This window comes from Geotrypetes seraphini, chromosome 8, assembly GCF_902459505.1.
Source record: "Geotrypetes seraphini chromosome 8, aGeoSer1.1, whole genome shotgun sequence".
Lineage (NCBI taxonomy): Eukaryota > Metazoa > Chordata > Amphibia > Gymnophiona > Dermophiidae > Geotrypetes > Geotrypetes seraphini.
This window is the reverse complement of record NC_047091.1, coordinates 110,474,470-110,493,642: the sequence shown is the minus strand read 5'-3', so window position 1 is coordinate 110,493,642 and position 19,173 is coordinate 110,474,470. Positions and strand designations below refer to the sequence as shown.

Genomic DNA, 19,173 nt, shown 5'->3' with positions numbered 1-19,173 from the left:
CGGAACCCACAAGGGAAAAAGCGATATTGGATCTGGTCCTCACAAATGTTCGAGTGGGTGCTCACCTGGGTAGTAGCGATCATCAAACGGTTTGGTTTGATATAACGGCTAAAGTGGAGAGCGGCTGCACGATACTTAAAGTCCTAGATTTCAAACGTACGGACTTTAATGCAATGGGAAAGTACCTGAAGAAAGAGCTGTTAGGATGGGAGGACATAAGAGAAGTGGAAAGACAGTGGTCTAAGCTGAAAGGAGCGATAAAAATGGCTACGGACCTTTATGTGAAGAAAATCAATAAAAACAAGAGAAAAAGGAAGCCGATATGGTTCTCCAACCTAGTGGCTGAGAAAATAAAGGCGAAAGAGTTGGCGTTCATGAAATATAAAAAAACCCAAGAAGAGGAGAGCAGAAAGGACTACAGGGTGAAACTGAAAGAAGCCAAGAGAGAGATACGTTTGGCAAAGGCACAGGCGGAAGAACAAATGGCTAAAAATGTAAAAAAGGGAGATAAAAATTTTTTCAGATATATTAGTGAAAGGAGGAAGATAAAAAATGGAATTGCTAGGCTAAAAGATGCTGGGAACAAATATGTGGAGAGTGATGAGGAGAAAGCAAATGTGCTAAACAAATACTTCTGTTCTGTGTTCACAGAAGAAAATCCTGGAGAAGGACCAAGATTGTCTGGCAAAGTTACACGAGAAAATGGAGTAGATTCTGCGCCGTTCACGGAGGAGGGTGTTTATGAGCAACTTGAAAAACTGAAGGTGGACAAAGCGATGGGACCAGACGGGATCCATCCCAGGATACTAAGGGAGCTCAGAGAGGTTCTGGCGAGTCCTATTAAAGACTAGTTCAACAAATCTCTGGAGACGGGAGTGATTCCTGGGGATTGGAGGAGAGCGGATGTGGTCCCTATTCATAAAAGTGGTCACAGGGATGAAGCAGGAAACTACAGGCCGGTAAGCCTCACTTCAGTTGTTGGAAAAATAATGGAAGTGTTGCTGAAAGAAAGGATAGTGTATTTCCTTGAATCTAATGGGTTACAGGATCCGAGGCAACATGGCTTTACAAAAGGTAAATCGTGCCAAACGAACCTGATTGAATTTTTTGATTGGGTGACCAGAGAGCTGGATCGAGGACATATGCTAGATGTAATTTACTTGGATTTCAGCAAAGCCTTTGATACAGTTCCTCATAGGAGGCTGTTGAACAAACTTGAAGGGCTGAAGTTAGGACCCAAAGTGGTGAACTGGGTCAGAAACTGGCTGTCGGACAGACGCCAGAGGGTGGTGGTTAATGGAAGTCGCTCGAAGGAAAGAAAGGTGACTAGTGGAGTCCCTCAGGGTTCGGTGCTGGGGCCAATCCTGTTCAATATGTATGTAAGTGACATTGCTGAAGGGTTAGAAGGAAAAGTATGCCTTTTTGCAGATGATACCAAGATTTGTAACAGAGTAGACACCGAAGAGGGAGTGGAAAATATGAAAAAGGATCTGCAAAAGTTAGAGGAATGGTCTAATGCCTGGCAACTAAAATTTAATGCAAAGAAATGCAGAGTAATGCATTTGGGGATTAATAATAGGAAGGAACCGTATATGCTGGGAGGAGAGAAGCTGATATGCACGGACGAGGAGAGGGACCTTGGGGTGATAGTGTCCGAAGATCTAAAGGCGAAAAAACAGTGTGACAAGGCAGTGGCTGCTGCCAGAAGGATTCTTGGCTGTATAAAGAGAGGTGTAGTCAGTAGAAGGAAGAAGGTGTTGATGCCCCTGTACAGGTCATTGGTGAGGCCCCACTTGGAGTATTGTGTTCAGTTTTGGAGATCGTATCTGGCGAAAGATGTAAGAAGACTTGAGGCGGTCCAGAGGAGGGCGACGAAAATGATAGGAGGCTTGCGCCAGAAGACATATGAGGAGAGACTGGAAGCCCTGAATATGTATACCCTAGAGCAGGGGTGTCCAATGTCGGTCCTCGAGGGCCGCAGTCCAGTCGGATTTTCAGGATTTCCCCAATGAATATACATGAGGTCTATTTGCATGCACTGCTTTCATTGTATGCTAATAGATCTCATGCATATTCATTTGGGAAATCCTGAAAACCCGACTGGATTGCGGCCCTCGAGGACCGACATTGGACACCCCTGCCCTAGAGGAAAGGAGAGACAGGGGAGATATGATTCAGACGTTCAAATACTTAAAGGGTATTAACGTAGAACAAAATCTTTTCCAGAGAAAGGAAAATGGTAAAACCAGAGGACATAATTTGAGGTTGAGGGGTGGTAGATTCAGGGGCAATGTTAGGAAATTCTACTTTACGGAGAGGGTGGTGGATGCCTGGAATGCGCTCCCGAGAGAGGTGGTGGAGAGTAAAACTGTGACTGAGTTCAAAGAAGCGTGGGATGAACACAGAAGATTTAGAATCAGAAAATAATATTAAAGATTGAACTAGGCCAGTTACTGGGCAGACTTGTATGGTCTGTGTCTGTGTATGGCCGTTTGGAGGAGGATGGGCAGGGGAGGGCTTCAATGGCTGGGAGGGTGTAGATGGGCTGGAGTAAGTCTTAACAGAGATTTCAGCAGTTGGAACCCAAGCACAGTACCGGGTAAAGCTTTGGATTCTCGCCCAGAAATAGCTAAGAAGAAAAAAAAAAAAAAATTTAAATTGAATCAGGTTGGGCAGACTGGATGGACCATTCGGGTCTTTATCTGCCGTCATCTACTATGTTACTATGTTACTTACGTTTGTTGTCTGATAGTTCTGTTTCTTATCAGCATTTTAGGAAATTAGAAACATGATGGCAGATAAAGGCCAAATGGCCCATCCAGTCTGCCCATCCACATTTACCATTATCTCTTCCTCTCTCTAAGAGATCCCACAGGACTATCCCATGCCTTCTTGAATTCATACACAGTCTATGTCTCCACCACCTCTTCTGGGAGACTGTTCCACACATCTACCACCCATTTGTTTGCAAAATATTTGTATATTTAATATTCTGTAACTTTATTGTTATTGTTCAGTTTTCTTTTGTATTAGGTTGACAAATGCGATCATCATTAAAACAGGTTTAGCAACAAACGCTGACTTTAGGGCATCTAGGCTGATGAAAAGGATGGAGTCAATCCAGAGGAAGGCTACTAAAATGATGCATTGTCTTCGTCATAACCACCAAATCTTGATGTTTAACCCAAAAGATTCAGCACTTTCCCTTCAAATTCGTTCTTCAATATTGTGCTGAATAAAGCATATTTTACTATACTGGCCTCAGACCCACCACTCCACCACCTAGCAAAAATTCAAGCAGGAAGAATTACATGGCTCTTCATCATCAGCCCCAGCATTTCTTTTTCCATTTAATCAAATACGTTTTCAATAAATTACTTTAAGATTCAATAAATAAATAAATATATTTCACTGAAACTTTAAATAGCTTTGACTTCAACTTATCATAGTTTGTTTTTTTTACTTATCTTATGCGTGACCCGGGAGGGAATGACCCGACATGTTTCGCAAAATGCGCTGTATCAAGGGTCCCCCACGGCCGCTATTGCCATCCGACTCCTAGAACTCTTAAAGAGTCTTCGTCATAAGGCACATGGGGGCAGACTTAAAGATCTCAGGATGTATACTTTAGAGCAGAGCTGCCCAAGTCCGGTCCTTGAGATCTACTGGCAGGCCAGGTTTTCAGGATATCCACAATGAATATGCATGAGAGAGAGATTTGCATACCAAGAAGGCAGTGCAGGCAAATCTCTCTCATGCATATTCATTGTGGATATCTGGAAAACCTGGCCTGCCAGTAGATCTCGAGGACTGGACTTGGGCAGCCCTGCTTTAGAGGAAAGGCGGGAAAGGGGGTGATAGTGATGTTTAAATGTGCATGAATCGAGTTTTTCATTTGAAAGGAAGCTCCAGAATGAGAGGGCATAGGATAAAGTTAAGAGGTGATAGGCTCAGGAGTAATTGAAAGGGTGGTAGATATGTGGAACAGTCTCCCGAAGGAAGTGGTGGAGACAGAGACTGTGTCTGAATTCAAGAAGGCGTGGGATAGTCACGTGAGATCTCTTAGAGAGAGGAAGCGATAATGGTTACTGCGGATGGGCAGACTAGATGGTTCATTTGGACTTTATCTGCCATCATGTTTCTATGCTCCCCCTGGCCCTCATAACCCTACGCTACACACATCCCTGGGTCAGCAATTGCCAGTCACCTACATACCATCTTAATTAACATATCAGAATATATATTTGCTGCTGAGTGCACTTATACTATGAATGCTCCTCACCAGTAATGTTAACTGGAAGACACTGGTTTTTTGCTTGGAGATTCCTCTCCTGTGAAGCACTCACCTCCAAATTCACCTTCTCCGATTTTATCTCCCAGGCTCAGGTGCTGCATGTTCAGTAGCCAACCGGCTAGGAAGAGAAGAAAGGGAAAGGAATGTTACATCAACCAACCGAACCACAGACAATTGAGGTGAGGGGAATCGGCAACATTTTTAATGCATGAACAGGCAGAGCTATGGCTTCTGACATTAGGATGATTTAACTGATTAACATCAATATAACACTCCTGCTTTAATTTTTTTTTTAAGGTGTTTATTAGTGACATAGAAGAAAAATACTACTTCCCCCAGTATTCTCTTCTCCCTCCCCTGGTTTGTCTTATATCCTCCACTCAGTTTTTGTGTCTTTTCTGTGCTAATGACCTCTAAGTGACACAAACCAACATATTTGATTCCATTGGAAAAGATACTGAGCAGTACAAAAAAAACTGGTAAACATCAATTTTCTGCACCCTCAAAAAACATCAAATTAGCTAGAGAATAATCACTTATACTTGAAATGTATAAACTCCTAAACTGAAGCCCTAAACATACCTCATTCCTTATCCCTGCTTTTAAACCAAAGTTCATAACCAAAGAAATACAGCACCCCCCACTCATACAATAAAACACACACAATACTCCTCCTCGATATCCAAACATACCCTCCCATCACACTCACTCACACACACACTGCCCCTCCTGGACATCAACATCACACCTGGACATCGACATCCAAACAGCATACACACACACTCTTACCTGCCGCTTGGGCATGCCCCGCCCTGCGTACCTGTTGAAATGTTCACTGGTGCAAGCAGCATCTTCCATCCACTGCTCATGCTGGTGTTGGCTCCCCTCTGATGTCACATCCTGTTCCCGTGACCAAGACGTAACGTCAGAAGGGAGCCGATGCTGCTGCAAGCAGCGGTTTGAAGGTGCTGCTTGCGCCAGTGAGCATTTAAAGAGGTACACAGGGGGCGGAGAGTCGCTGAGGCTCCTCCCCCTCCCAGCGAAGACAGCACCCAGGGCAGTTCGCCCTTCCTTACTACACCACTGATGCACACACACACACCTCTCACACCCTCTCCCATACACCCCACACACAGAATACCCCTCTCCATACTTACATACACACACACACACTCCATAAACTGAATATCATACCTTTGGCAAGCTCGTCCTCAGCTGACTTGGTCCCTTGCTTTGGTTTGGGTTTAACTAGTCTTGTACAAATTGCCCCTTGAGTTTTCATATAATACTATGGATGAAAGGAGCAGGGAGGGAGGGAGAGGATAGAGAAGAAGGAGAGGGAAAGAAAAGTTAGAGAGAAATAAGCAGTATAGTAGAAGACAGTGAAATATTGCAAAACTAATATTTCAACAGAGATTCATAGTATACACCTTTTCAGCCCTGGTTCTAGCTCACCTGAATCTCTAAACTATAACCATTTCCTTCCTACGAAGTTTCCATCCTTCTCAGAAACTCATGACAGATCTGTGCAGAAAGCTGATCGGCAGCTTTGGGGAGTCCTGCTGACTCAGCTGATCAGGGATTCCCCTGCCACATCAGCTCAGCTGGCAGGGACATTTTTTTTAATGAGGGCAGCTGTTGTGCGTGTGTTATGTGAGTGCACAACACACATATAATAGCTGCGCCCATAAAAAAAATGACTCCCGATGGCCCCCCCGGGCCAGTGCCCGTTCTCTCAATATCCCAGCCAAAAAAAAATCCCTGGTGGTCCCATGGATAGCCAAGCCATAACTGTTAGTCCAGTGGCAGACCCAACCCCCTCTGATGACTCCGCCCTCCCCACCTTATTTTGAAGATTGGCAGGAGGTATGTCCACTCCCTTCTGCCTCAGGTCCTGCCTCTTCAAAATGGCAGCCCTGTCTGGTGCAATCTAGAATGCACTGAGAGGGGCCTAAGGCCATGTTTGGCTCAATTCCTATGGCCCCTCCCAGTGCATCTTGGGCTTGTAGGGGCTAAGGCCCCTCTCAGTCCATGTGAGTCAATCAGGGCCTTAGGCCTCTCCCAGCCTGGGATGCACTGGGAGGGGCCTTAGAAACCTGAGCTAATCATGGCCTTAGGTTCCTCCCAGTGTATCCCACAATGTATTAGTCAGGGACAGGGCCACCTTTTTGAAGAGGCGGGTCCTGAGGAAGGAGGACGTGGGCATCCCTCCTGCTAATCTTCAAAATAAGGTAGGGGGGGGTTAGGGTTGGAAGGGAGGGTTGGGTCTGCCACTGGACCACTAGGAACATGTGTTATAGCTTGGGAGGGATTGGGGGATCTATTGGACTACCAGGGATATCTTTTTTGGCCAGGGTATGGCAGGAGGGGGAACAGGGAGGGCTATCAGGAATCTTTTTTTTAATGGGTGCAGCTGTTGTGTATGTATTGTGTGAGAGCACAACAACTGCACCCATTAGTGCATCAAAAGGAGAGCTCATTAGAATACTAATGAGATCCTGGTAATGCATTTGCTTACGGTTCTCAGTGGCTGCTACGACAATCGGTTGCAGCCACAGAGAACCCTTTTGTGCATTGGGAGGACAGCTTTCCATGACAATAAGACTATTTTAGTGACTTTTACTGCCACAGAAACTTTTGTGCATTGGGGCCTCAGTCATCAGACGCTAGACCCAGGAAAGTGGTCCCTGTCCCAAATAATGTTCGACAGAATTGTTTAATGCTGGGGACATCCAATGTTCAACTTAATGGCATCAATTTGCAATCACAATACATGCAATACTTTGGTCAAAGGTGTGAGCAGGGAAGCACTGGTGTGGACACTCTAGTACAACCCTGGCCTACCTGGGATCTATTGCATGTGTTCCCGTTTTGGCCAATGATAGGCTGAGTCATTCGAAGAATAGCAACGTATTGAGGGCTGGAGATCCTTGTGGCTCCAGATTGGCAGCATCACCCATGGTATGCAGATTTAGTCTGGCTGCAAAGAGACTTCCCTCTCCATCCAATGTTGCTCTTGCAGGGCTCAATCATATTAGAGAATCTTTGGGCTTATGGAATGGCTCTTGAGCTATGGCCCTAGTACAAAAGGGATATTAAGAGGTGGTCATAGCTATACTCCTGCATTCCATGAAACCATCAACAGTAAAGGCTTATGCGAAAGCCTGGAAATCATTTCAACGTTAGTGTTTGGAGCAACAGATAGAGCTAGTTAGGGCTCTGGTAGCTGTAGTCATTTCTTTCCTTCAAGAAGGGCTAGAAAAGGGCTTTGTGGTAACTTCCTTTTGGTTCAGGTGGCCAGTCTTTCCTGGGTTTTTTAGCTCATTTGGAAAAAGGTACACTGGTCTCTCACCCTGACATTTCCAGGTTCTTGAACAGAACAGTGCAGTTGCGTCTTCCTATGTGTCAAGTTTGTCCTTCATGGAACCTTACCTTTGTGTTGAGGACATTATATAAGGCTCCATATAAGCCCTGGCAAAGGCCATGCTGATGGACCACATGATAAAGATGGTCTTCCTGGTAGCCATCGTTGGAGCTACAAGTCTTTCGGAGCTCTAGGCCCTGTCATACAGGGAACCATTCCTCAGAATTATAGAGGTACAGAGGTCTGCGTATGGTTCCCTCCTTTCTGCCAAAGGTAGTGTTGACATTCCATCTGAATCAGGAAGTCCACCTCTGGCATTCCAGGCCATAGGCATAAAGAAGCAGGACAAAATACTAGCATGATTAGGGTTCTCCTTTGTTACCTGAAGGGTTACCAATGACTTTTGGTTGCTAGATCACCTTTTTGTCCTATATTTATTTATTTAGATTTTTATCCCATCCTCCTGTGAGCTGAGAACGAGTTACAAAAGAACATTTACATAAGGTTCTGGATGTAGGGGAAGGCTAGCCTCAAACACCTTGATTTCTAGATGGATATGGATGGCTATTTCCTCTGCTTACATAGCATGTGGTAAATGTCTACCAATTTCTTTTTTACCAGAAGTATGGTATCTTCATGGGTGGAGTCCAGGACGGTTTTGCCCAAGGAGATCTGTAGGACAGCTTTGTGGTCCACTCTACAAATATTTGTAAGTTTTATAGAGTGGATGTAGCAGCAAAAAAAGGACTTTGCTTTTGGGTCCATGGTGCTAGCAGCAGGTTCTTCTATCCTACCTTAAGCTTGAGGGACTGCTTCAGGTTCAGGACTCATGTGCTTTTTGCACTAGAACAGAAGACTAGGTTCTTACCTCAATCTTCTTTCCAGTAGAAAAGCACATGAATCCTGAAGCCCAGTCCTATCAGTTTTCAGTGTAACCTATTTTAGGCCTCAGACAGGTATGTTTCCGCAGAGGCTTGTCTAATGGCACTCAAGCAAGATGAAGCAATACTGGTTTCAGAGAGACAGGAGTGTCTATACAGGTTTAATCTTGACAAAGTCGGAGCCAAACAAGTGTTAATGCTGGTTGTACTCAGGTACATGGTGGTTTTTGTTCCGTCTTGTTAATGCTGTGTTGCATTTGTTAATGAGTTGTGTTTTCTTGCAGAGCAAATCAAAAGTATGCAATTGGGGAATTTCCCTATGCTTTCCTTGTTATTTCTCCTCTTTCAGGGGTTATTTCTGCTATGGTACAACTTGAGGAGAGAAAGCAGTGCCTGGTGATACAGGGATGCAGAGTTGAAAATATGGATGATGTCTTCTGCATTCCTTGCGGGTGAAGATGCACTACCCACAGGTTCAGGACTCCTATACTTTTCTACTGGAAAGATTATTGAGATAAGAACCTAATCTTCCGTTATGTGCGTAACTACCATTAGATGGTACTCTATAAAGAGCACAACTTCAAGGGGAGGGGCATGGATGATTCATGGAAGTGTCAGGCAGTTATGTGCACAGGGTATAGAATGCCAACATTTATGTGCTTATGTGCTCACACCTAAAGTTAAGTGTATAAAAGCAGACTTATGCTAATATTCTGTAATGGCAAATGGACCATAACTGCTGTATGGAATTTTCACTTAGAGCACATCATCCCACCATCTAAATTTAAGCGAACTTTGAGAATTACCTCTTTGGTGTCTGATTCCTATAATATTAAAGTAGGGTTTCAGACTTTGTATTTTCTCTGTAAACTCTTAATCCAAGAATATGTCTCTGGTCCAGTTTACCCACCCATCCACCCTTTCAAGCCATAGGCATCTTGGCCTCTATGTTCTTACCTCAATCAGTTCTATGAGGTTGTAAAAGCACGTTGCTTCATCAATGGTCAGCTGGCAATCCTTGTAGATGACCCGGTAGTGTATGACCTCATTGTCAAAACTAACACACAACACATAATCTCCAGGATGCCGAATGGATTCACGAATGAGGAAGAGTCCATTTTCTGGGGGCTGCAGCTGCTGTACAGCATCTGGGCCAGAGATCTTGCCATGGAACCAGCTGCTCAGGAGGAAGGAAGAGGAAGAGAGGATAATGGAAACTGAAACATAAGGATCACCTCCCACCTCAGTCTCTGCCCTTCCACATAGCACTACTTGCAGCAGGTTAGGATGGGGAAGGGGTGCCCAGCCAGTTCAGATTGACAACAACATACTAACCATAGTGCCAAGTCCAACCAATTTTCAAATTACTTCATCGTAACATACAGTGTGGAATGTGGAAACTGCTGGTACTCAGGCCACGATGGTGCAGTTACATTGACCCAGGAGCATCTGAAGATGGAATTGCAACATGCCCACTGTGCTGTGGCAACCACAGAGAAAATGGATGGGGAGTGATTTTTAAAATTAATTCAGTCCAATTTTCTCCCCTGCGCTAGCCATAGTGCAATAGACAGGGTGGGGTGCTAGTGGTTGTGTTGCACAGGACACAAGGGAAATGTAGGGTAATAATTTCCCTTGTGCCCTGTGTACTAGTGCCCCCACTCTGACCACTGCTGAGGAGAAAATGGACTGAGTGATTTTTACACTCCCATCTCCTTTGTGCCCTTCGTGGCTGTACTACCTGCCAAAGTGACCCGGCAAAATGCCCAGGGCAACTCAATGGTTGGGGCCACCACAGTGGTAAACCTCCGTTCACTACCCACAAACATTAGCCATTGGGATCCTGCTCATGGATCAGCCATCTCACTGATCTCTCATTCCCGTCCAGCCCAGTATCTCTTGTGTCCTTCCTCCTCCACTGTGGTCCTCAAAACATGCATGGATTTTAGGTAGAGGCAGAGATTGAAACCAGTTCTCTCTGCTCGACCCCACCTGGGTCTTTCCTGTGCCGCGTCCCACCTCTACAATATAATTTCCTGTAGGCTGGATGCAGCACAGGAAGACCCAGATGAGCCCGGAGAGAGGCAGCCTGTTTAAATTGCTCTACCAGCAATACATGCATATTTTGAGGCTGGGGGGAGGTTTCCAGAGAGAGGCCAGACCCCTGCAGGTTGGGAAGGGGGAGGTGCAGAAATATGCTGAGCCCCTGCAGGTTTCAAGGGGTTGCAGAGAGATGTCGGCTTCTGCAAGTTTGGAGAGAGAGAAGGGAGGAGGATTTAGAGACATGCTGGATCCCCCAGAGGGTGAGAAATGTTGGAACTGGGGGGGGGGGGATTAGAGGACAGAACAAGAGAGACCTGGAGCAAAGGAATAGGGAAGATGTGAGGAGAGGAAGCAGAGAGAAGTAGAGAAAGAAAGAGACAGACCTGGAGCAAAAAGAAAGGGAGGGATGTAGGACCGGGGTGGGTGGGTGGAAGCAGAGGGAAGGGGAAACAAAGAGACCTGGAGCAAAGTTGAGGAAAAGCAGGAGAGAAATGTTGGACTGGCGGCTTGGTGGAGGGCAAAGAGAGAGCCTGGACCAGGGGTGGAGGTGCTGGAGAAAGGGAAGAGAGAGGAAAGAAGCTGGACATGGTGAGGGACAGGTGCATAGTTTCAGTTTCTATTTCTATTATGGTGACAGGTTTTCTATAGATCTGGAATGCGTTTGATTTTTGCAGGATTTGTTTACTGGAGGTCTTCTGTTAAATATCTTTATTAAACAATACAATACAGAAAACATCCCTTCCCATCCCTCCTCAAAACAATACAAGCCATTACAAGTCAATGTTGGTCTTTAAAATCAAACTCTCGCGTCTTCCACCTTTTCTCGACAAACTCATCATCCCTCTCTGCCCTTCTCGGACCCTTAGATCAGCAGATCAGAACTTACTGACCGTCCCTTCCATCAAAGAATTCTACTACACTAGGAAAACTAACTTCTCTGTAGTTGCTCCAACTTTATGGAACGCCATGCCACCTCAACTCCGCCATGAAAATCTTCTTGACAAATTCAAGACTAAACTAAAACCATTCTTATTTCAAGACGCATACTACAACTTTTAAATGCTTTCTCTCCAAAAGCTAGCAAAATTAATCTCAACTGCTTTTAAGAAGCAATCCCCATTCCTGATGTTATATCACCCCTCCTCCCTTTTCTTTTAAACTTTGTTGTTAATAATGTAATTATTGACCCTCCCTTTCCCTTATTACCCTCAAGTTCATGTTTGTATTTGTAAATTGTCTTTTTAATGTTCACTCTTCCCCCTTCTATAATTATTATTTTAGCTTTTATTTTATTTTTTTTTAGCATTGTAAACCGGCCAGATACATGCTGATGGTCGGTATATTAAAAATAATAAAACAAAAATAATAAAACTTGAAACTTGTAGGAGTCCAGCAAAAACAAACAAACAACAAACCCCCCCCCAAAAAAAAAACCCCAACAAACTACACATTAATTTTTGAACAAAAAACATCCAAAGAAGCCCAAACCCTCATAAACTGGCAGACCCATCCCCTCTTAAAAGCAGCAAGTTCTTCATATTTACTTATAAGGCATAGCCAAGCCCACCAAGCATTAACTAACAAAGCTGTATTATCCTTTCACATATAAAATATATTGTAATGCCAAACCTATAAGGATATCAAATAACCTCTGCATCAGGGGAGGCAAAGCTGCAGACCATAAAACAATTATTTTATATGTAAGTTCCGTGTGCATGTTTTGTTTTGTTTTTTTAATTCTTTATTCATTTTCAAACTTACAATAAGTGTGATAAAATGTCCAAACAAATTAACAATATCTATATCACTTAATAATCATCAATGGTAACAGTGATAAATACTTAACTCCCCCCCTTCCCCCCTTACCTAACAAATAATCAATACTTATACAATACATAACTATAATATTCTCCCCCCCCCCCCTTCCCTCATAATTGAACTTGTAAATTTAAGGGAAAAGAAAATTTCATCTAATCAGTAAAATACTTTGTTAATGGCTCCCAAACATCTTGAAATTTCTTGAAACTACCCTGCTGTATTGCCAGAAATTTCTCCATTTTATATATATGACATAAGGAATTCCACCAAAAATTATAATTTTATCTACTCCAGTTTTTCCAATTATACGTTAATTTGTTGAATGGCAACACCAGTCATTATGAGTAATAATTTGTTATTGTTTGTAGAAATCTGACTTTTTGCTCTCATTGCCATACCAAATAGCACAGTATCATATGATAATGCCACTGGGTTATCTCCCAAACTAGATCCCCAATAGGTTTTCAAATTAACACACTCCTACAACCTATGATTAGGGTTATCAGACGTCCGGATTTACCTGGACATGTCATCTTTTTAGAAGACATGTCCGGGCAGCCAGACAGCTTTTCAAAACCCCGCTTCCAGCTTGGGACCACTTCGGGAGGGCATCTGCACATAGGCGGATGCAATGCGGTGATGTCACGCACATGCGCACATATGTGTGACATTATCATGTCACGCGGCTCCAAGCACAAGAACAGGTTAAGGGGGGCAGGGGCTGGGGGGTGAGGCTGAGGTGGAATGGGGCGTGACATGGGTGGGCTGGGGAGCGGGGCCATGGGGCTGGATTTTACAGTAGTAAAATCTGGTAACCCTACCTTTGATAAAAAAAGTACCTTTACCCAACCTGCAAGAACAACACACCAGTAGACAACCAAGAGACTTTACAAGGAGTCCACAACTCTTGATGTGCAACATAAAAAAGCGATTCAGCTACTGAAGCTGACAAGGATTGCCTGCAGACTTTAACTAGAGAATGACATGGTGACAAAATTCATCACCTTTCCCGTCCCCGCGGATAACCGCGGTAAACCATCTTCATGTCATTCTTTAAGGAGAGAGGGAAGAATCAGAGTGTGAATGGCCACAACCACTGACCTGCAAGCTTTGCTTTGAAGAATGCTGGTGTAGAAGGACTGAGGTTGAGATAGACTCTACAGAATGAGTCTCTGGTATCCAGAGCAGATATTGTGATGTCATAATGCCTCATTCCACCAGTGCCTAAGAGCCAATAACATTAGTGATGTCACAATGGCTTCATTATCCTTGGCTCACATAAGAATCAGAGTATGAATGGCCACAACCACTGACCCGCAAGCTTTGCTTTGAAGAATGCTGGTGTAGAAGGATTGAGATTGAAATAGACACTAGAAAATGACATGGGATTATTTCCCGCGGTTATCCGCTGGGACAGGAACGGTGATTAATTTTGTCACCGTGTTATTCTCTAACTTAACCCAAAAGGCTTCCCACACGTCCTCTTCAAGACTCTCCCCAAGATCATGCTCCCACACTTTCTCCAATAATGCACACCCCTGTGTTTCCTTAAACTTAACCTTTCAATACACCACCAAAGCCGCCTTTGACTGTCTGATAAGGCCCTCACAAAAGTTACCCAATCCCATATGAGTCATATGATATGACTTACCTTCATCTATGCAATACACCCCAGTCTAGGGTTACCAGATTTTACAACAATAAAATATGGACATGTGGCCCAGCCCCGCCCAATTCCCCCAGCCCTGCTCTGTTCCACCCAAGTCACGCCCTATTCTACCCCAGCTGCATCCTCAAACCTCTCCTCTTCAAGCTCGCAACCATGTTTGCAGGGCCTCCAAACATGCTGGAGTGTGATGCGATAATATCACATGCATGTGCGCATACGTGCAACATCACTGCATTGCATGCGCAGGTTTCCACCAGAAGCGACTCCGAGCTCAAAGCTTTTCAAAACCCAGACAAAGTGCCAGGTTTTTTTTGTTTTTTTTTTATAATTCTTTATTCATTTTTAAACTTTCAACAAGTACATAATAATACAATCATATATACTTTAATATCACTTATTAATCTTACATATATTAAAATCATAATACTTTTTCCTCCCTCCCTCCATTATAGTCTTGTAGTTTCAGAAAATTTAAAATTAATCCCATCCTCCCCCCACCCTATGTTTCAAAAATAAAGGGGAAGAAATAAATTATTAATTATAATCAATCCTTACAATAATTTGTTAATGGCTCCCAAGCACCAATAAATTTTTTATAACGTCGCTGCTGAATAGCTAATATCTTCTCCATTTTAAAAATATGACACAGTGAATTCCACCAAAAAGTATAACTTAATCTATCATAACTTTTCCAGTATCTTGTAATTTGTTGAATGGCAACTTCTGTCATTATGAGTAAAAGTTTATTATTTTTGGAGGAAATTTGACTCTTTTTCCTCATTGATGTACCAAACAATATCGTATCATATGAAAGTGCTACTGGGTTCTCAAGTAAGTTATTCATTTGACTCCAAATAGATTTCCAAAAATTATAAATTAGAGGAGAAAAAAAACAATAAATGATCCAATGTACCAGCTTCAAGATGACAGTGCCAACATCTATTAGACTTAGAGTTATCCAATTTTTGTAAATGCACCGGGGTCCAGAATGCTCAATGTAACAGAAAAAACCAAGATTGCCTCATAGATGCAGACACTGTACATCTCATTCTCCAAGACCAAATTTGTGGCCATTGAGACACATTAATTTGATGCTTAATCTCAATGCTCCAAATGTCCCGTAGACCAGTTTTTGGGTTTTTTATTCATAAATCCAGATATTAATTTGTACCACTGAGCAGCCTGTTGTCCCAGAAAGTCCACCTGAAAACACAAGAAAGGCAAACTGTACTTATCACTAAGATTTTTCCATTCAGGGAACCCTGACTGAATGGCTTGCTTCAATTGCAACCATTTATAGTTTTGTGATTTATTAAGATCAAATTTATGTTTCAATTGTGAAAAATCAAGCAACTTACCATTAGAAATAACATCATCTAAAGTACGAATACCTGCCTTCATCCAATATTTCCAGATGACCTTATATCCGCCAATTTTAATCTTGGAGTTTAGCCATATGGTCTGATACGTTGACTTAAATATTGGAATAAGCGTTAAATCATTAACATATCTTAATGTTTTCCATATATCTACTAATATTCTGTGATCCTTATATAACCTAGGCATTTTAATACTAAGGACATGACTTAATCTCAAAGGAAACATGAGCTGCCATTCTAATGCTAACCAGTCTGGAAATTCTTTCATGAGCTCAGGGAGGATCCAGAACATACCCCGACGCATAATATAGGCTTGATGGTACCTATAAAAATTGGGAAAATTTACCCCACCCTCCGCAATTGGCTTTTGTAAAGATACCATAGCAATTCTTGCAGATTTCCCAAGCCAAATAAATTTTGTTAGAATACTATTTAATTTTTTATAAAAGGACCCCTGAAAATAAATTGGTTACATACTCATTTGATAGCAAACTACAGGCAAAATCATCATTTTTACAGTTTGAACTCTCCCCCACCAAGACAAATGCATTGGATTCCATTGTTCACACATCTCTGTTACTTTTGTCAATAAAGATTTTTCATTTACCTTCATCGTTTCTTCTATTGTATTTTGAATCCGAATTCCTAAATATTTTATACCTTCATCTTTCCATGTAAATGAAAACGAATCAAATAAACCTCTTTGACAATGAATATTTAATGGAAGAATCTCTGATTTATCCCAATTTATTTTATTTCCTGATATTTTCCCAAATTTATTTATCAATTCTAATAAACGTAGAATGGTAGATTCTGGATTCCTCAAATGAAGCAAAATATCATCTGCATATGCAGAAACTTTATATTCCCGACCTGAATAAGGAATACCCTGAATCTCCTTTGATTGTTGTATAGCCAATAATAGGGGTTCCAATACGATATCAAACAACAAAGGAAACAACGGACATCCTTGTCTAACTCCCCTCCGCAGTCCAAAACATTCTGAAAATTTATTATTAATATACAACTTAGCAGAAGGGGAGCTATACAAGGTCTGAATCATTTGTATGAAACCTGAACCAATTCCAAACCATTGCATTGTTTGGTACATAAATGTTCACTCCACACGATCAAAAGCTTTCTCTGCATCAAGTGATACAGAGAAAGCTGGATCTTTTAAAGTTTTTGATAAGTTTAACATATGAAAAGCCAATCTGGTGGTATTAGAAGAATGCCTTTGAGCAACAAACTCTGTCTGATGCATTCCAATAATATATGGGAGAGCTTTGGCCAGCCTCAAAGCTAACGTCTTTGCCAACAATTTTCCATCCACATTAATTAATGAAATAGGCCTGTAGTTTGAAACCAAAGTAGGATCTTTATCTGGTTTAGGCAATACTATAGTTAAAGATTCTGCCATGGTACCTGTAATACAACTATTATTCAATTGAAATTTATATAAATTTAATAATTCAGGTAATAATGTAGTTTGAAATGATTTATAAAACTCAACAGTAAAACCATCTCCACCTGGAGCGGATACAACCCTAAGAGATTCCAATGCCGTCTGTATCTCCTTTAATGTAATCGGCTTTTCAAGGGAATCTTTTAAATGATCAGGAATTTTCGGACCTTCAATTAGTTTTAAAAATTTAATTCCTTCAGTTTCCTTATTCAAATCAAACTCAGAAGAATATAATGTTTTATAAAATTTTAAAAATTTCAAAAATATTAAATTGGAGTTTTCTAGTTTGGAGAAAAAGATTAAAGATTTAGAATTAAAATTATCTTTAAAATGGGAACAAAGCCCGTTGCAAGAATTATTGCAAAACAAATATAAATATAATGAGATTTCCTCTAGAATAGTTAAAAAAGAGTTATTTTATCAGCAAGCATTGTATTATGATAATTTGAATAAGGCTGGAAGAATGTTAGTGAATTACCTTAAAGTAAAGAAAAATAAAATAAAAATAGCAAGTATAAAAGATGAAAAAGGGAAAACTCATGCCCAAAGTGCCAGGTTTTGAAAAGCTGGATGACTGGAAAGTCCTTTAAAAAGAGGACGTGTCTGGGTAAATCCGGATGTCTGGTAACCCGATGCCCAGTCTCCACTACCCTGGGAGTGATAACCTTCATTTTTTTGACCCGGGGCTCATCTATGCCACTCTGCCCATCCCTTGAAGCAGTCCTGATTGGTCATGTACACTTTGATGATTTAGAAATACACACAACCATTAGTGATACCCAATCATTCAAAGCAATAGCATAGGGTGGGCAATCTTTATACACAGAGGGCCTCATGAATGGCAGTACTATCCCTGGTGAGCTGCAACATTATATAATGTCAGAAATGGAAATGCACCGAGCTCCACAGACTTTCTGTGATAAATAAATATTTAATTAAAACCTATGAAAGCAAACTGCTAGAGAGGCTATTCTGAAAATATTTGTGAATATAGTATTTAAAATTGCCAGAACTCTGGCTAATGACTTTTCTCTGTGTATACTTTCCATGGTCTCATAGGCTGCATAAAATTCAATGGTGGGCCGCAGCCTTAGCTGATATATCCCTTACCAGGTTTAGGCTTTAAATTCTCTATCACACACAGTTATGATTTCACTCCATTACATCTAGTTTCTGTAGGCCAGAATTGCAGTGGGATCAAAACCTAAACTGGCTTAGCCTGTCCAGACAAAAGAATTCAAGGGGTAGCCCTTCCCTAAGCACCTTTCATGGGCATACCTGGGCTCAGGACTTTGTCTAGTACACATTGAATGAGATCCACTTACGGCATGAGGCTGAGTTTTGGGTCTACTCGGATGGCCTCGCGCTCACGCACAGCAGCAGTGAACAGCAGTCCCTCAGCCCCAGTGGTGTTGTGTTTTGCTTTGTACTGGCCTTTGGTCTGAGGACAAGACAGAGAAGAGAGGTGATTTTTATAGTTTTCATGTATAAGATGAAATTTGAGTCAATCCTCGATGTAATGGACTAATTGGGGGGGGAAGAGGTGTCTGTTAATTCAAATTACCATTAAACTGAAATGCCTGACACCCCCCCCCCCCCCCCCCCATACACACACACAAAAAAAATTAGCTTTATGTGAGAACATTACATATTATAGATTAACAAATATAAACTGCTTGCCCTGGATTGGTGGCCAATGGCTGAAGATTTAAAATTACAGAGGTGGGGATGAGGATGATGGGGGAGTCGGGAGATGAAGAGAGGTTATGCCACAGGATTCTGCTGGGAAGGGGGCACTGGAGTTGGGAATGGAGGGAAGAACATAGGCTGCACTGGCTGGGGGGGGATTGGGAAGGCAGGGAAGGACAGATGTTGCACAGGCTGGGAGGGGGTTGAGAATGCAGGGAAGGACATAAGTTGCAGAGGCTGGGAGGGGGTTGGGAAGGCAGGGAAGGACAGAAGCTGCACAGGCTGGGAGGGGATTGGAAAGGACAGATGCTGCATGGGTGGGGTGCTGGGGAGGGAAATAGAAATGCTGCCGGTGGGGGAGGGAAGAGAAAAAGAGAACTATTGGACATAGGTGCAGGGATTGGGAGGGAAAGAGAGATGGTATAGATGAGGAAAGGAAGAAAGAGGGATAATTGTTGGACATGATAGTGGTGGAGAGGAGGAAGGGAAAAATATTACACTGGGAGGGAGGAGAGATGCCTCAAAGAAGGGAAAGTGTCAGATTTCAGAGAAGGATGATGGAAGGAGAGCG

The 19,173-nt window shown here is 42.4% G+C and overlaps 1 protein-coding gene across 7 annotated transcripts in view; it reads right to left on the bottom strand.

The window, feature by feature from the left end:
- Positions 1–19,173, bottom strand: part of MATK (megakaryocyte-associated tyrosine kinase) — a 77,394-nt gene that overhangs the window by 30,634 nt on the left and 27,587 nt on the right. For all 7 annotated transcript variants that reach the window (XM_033957176.1, XM_033957179.1, XM_033957180.1 and 4 more), the window contains exons 4-7: positions 18,239–18,354; positions 9,497–9,716; positions 5,489–5,582; positions 4,347–4,412 (exon numbers count right to left, since the gene is read on the bottom strand). In XM_033957176.1, coding sequence (XP_033813067.1) covers positions 4,347–4,412; positions 5,489–5,582; positions 9,497–9,716; positions 18,239–18,354 — 496 coding nt within the window. The remainder of the gene's footprint in view (positions 1–4,346; positions 4,413–5,488; positions 5,583–9,496; positions 9,717–18,238; positions 18,355–19,173) is intronic.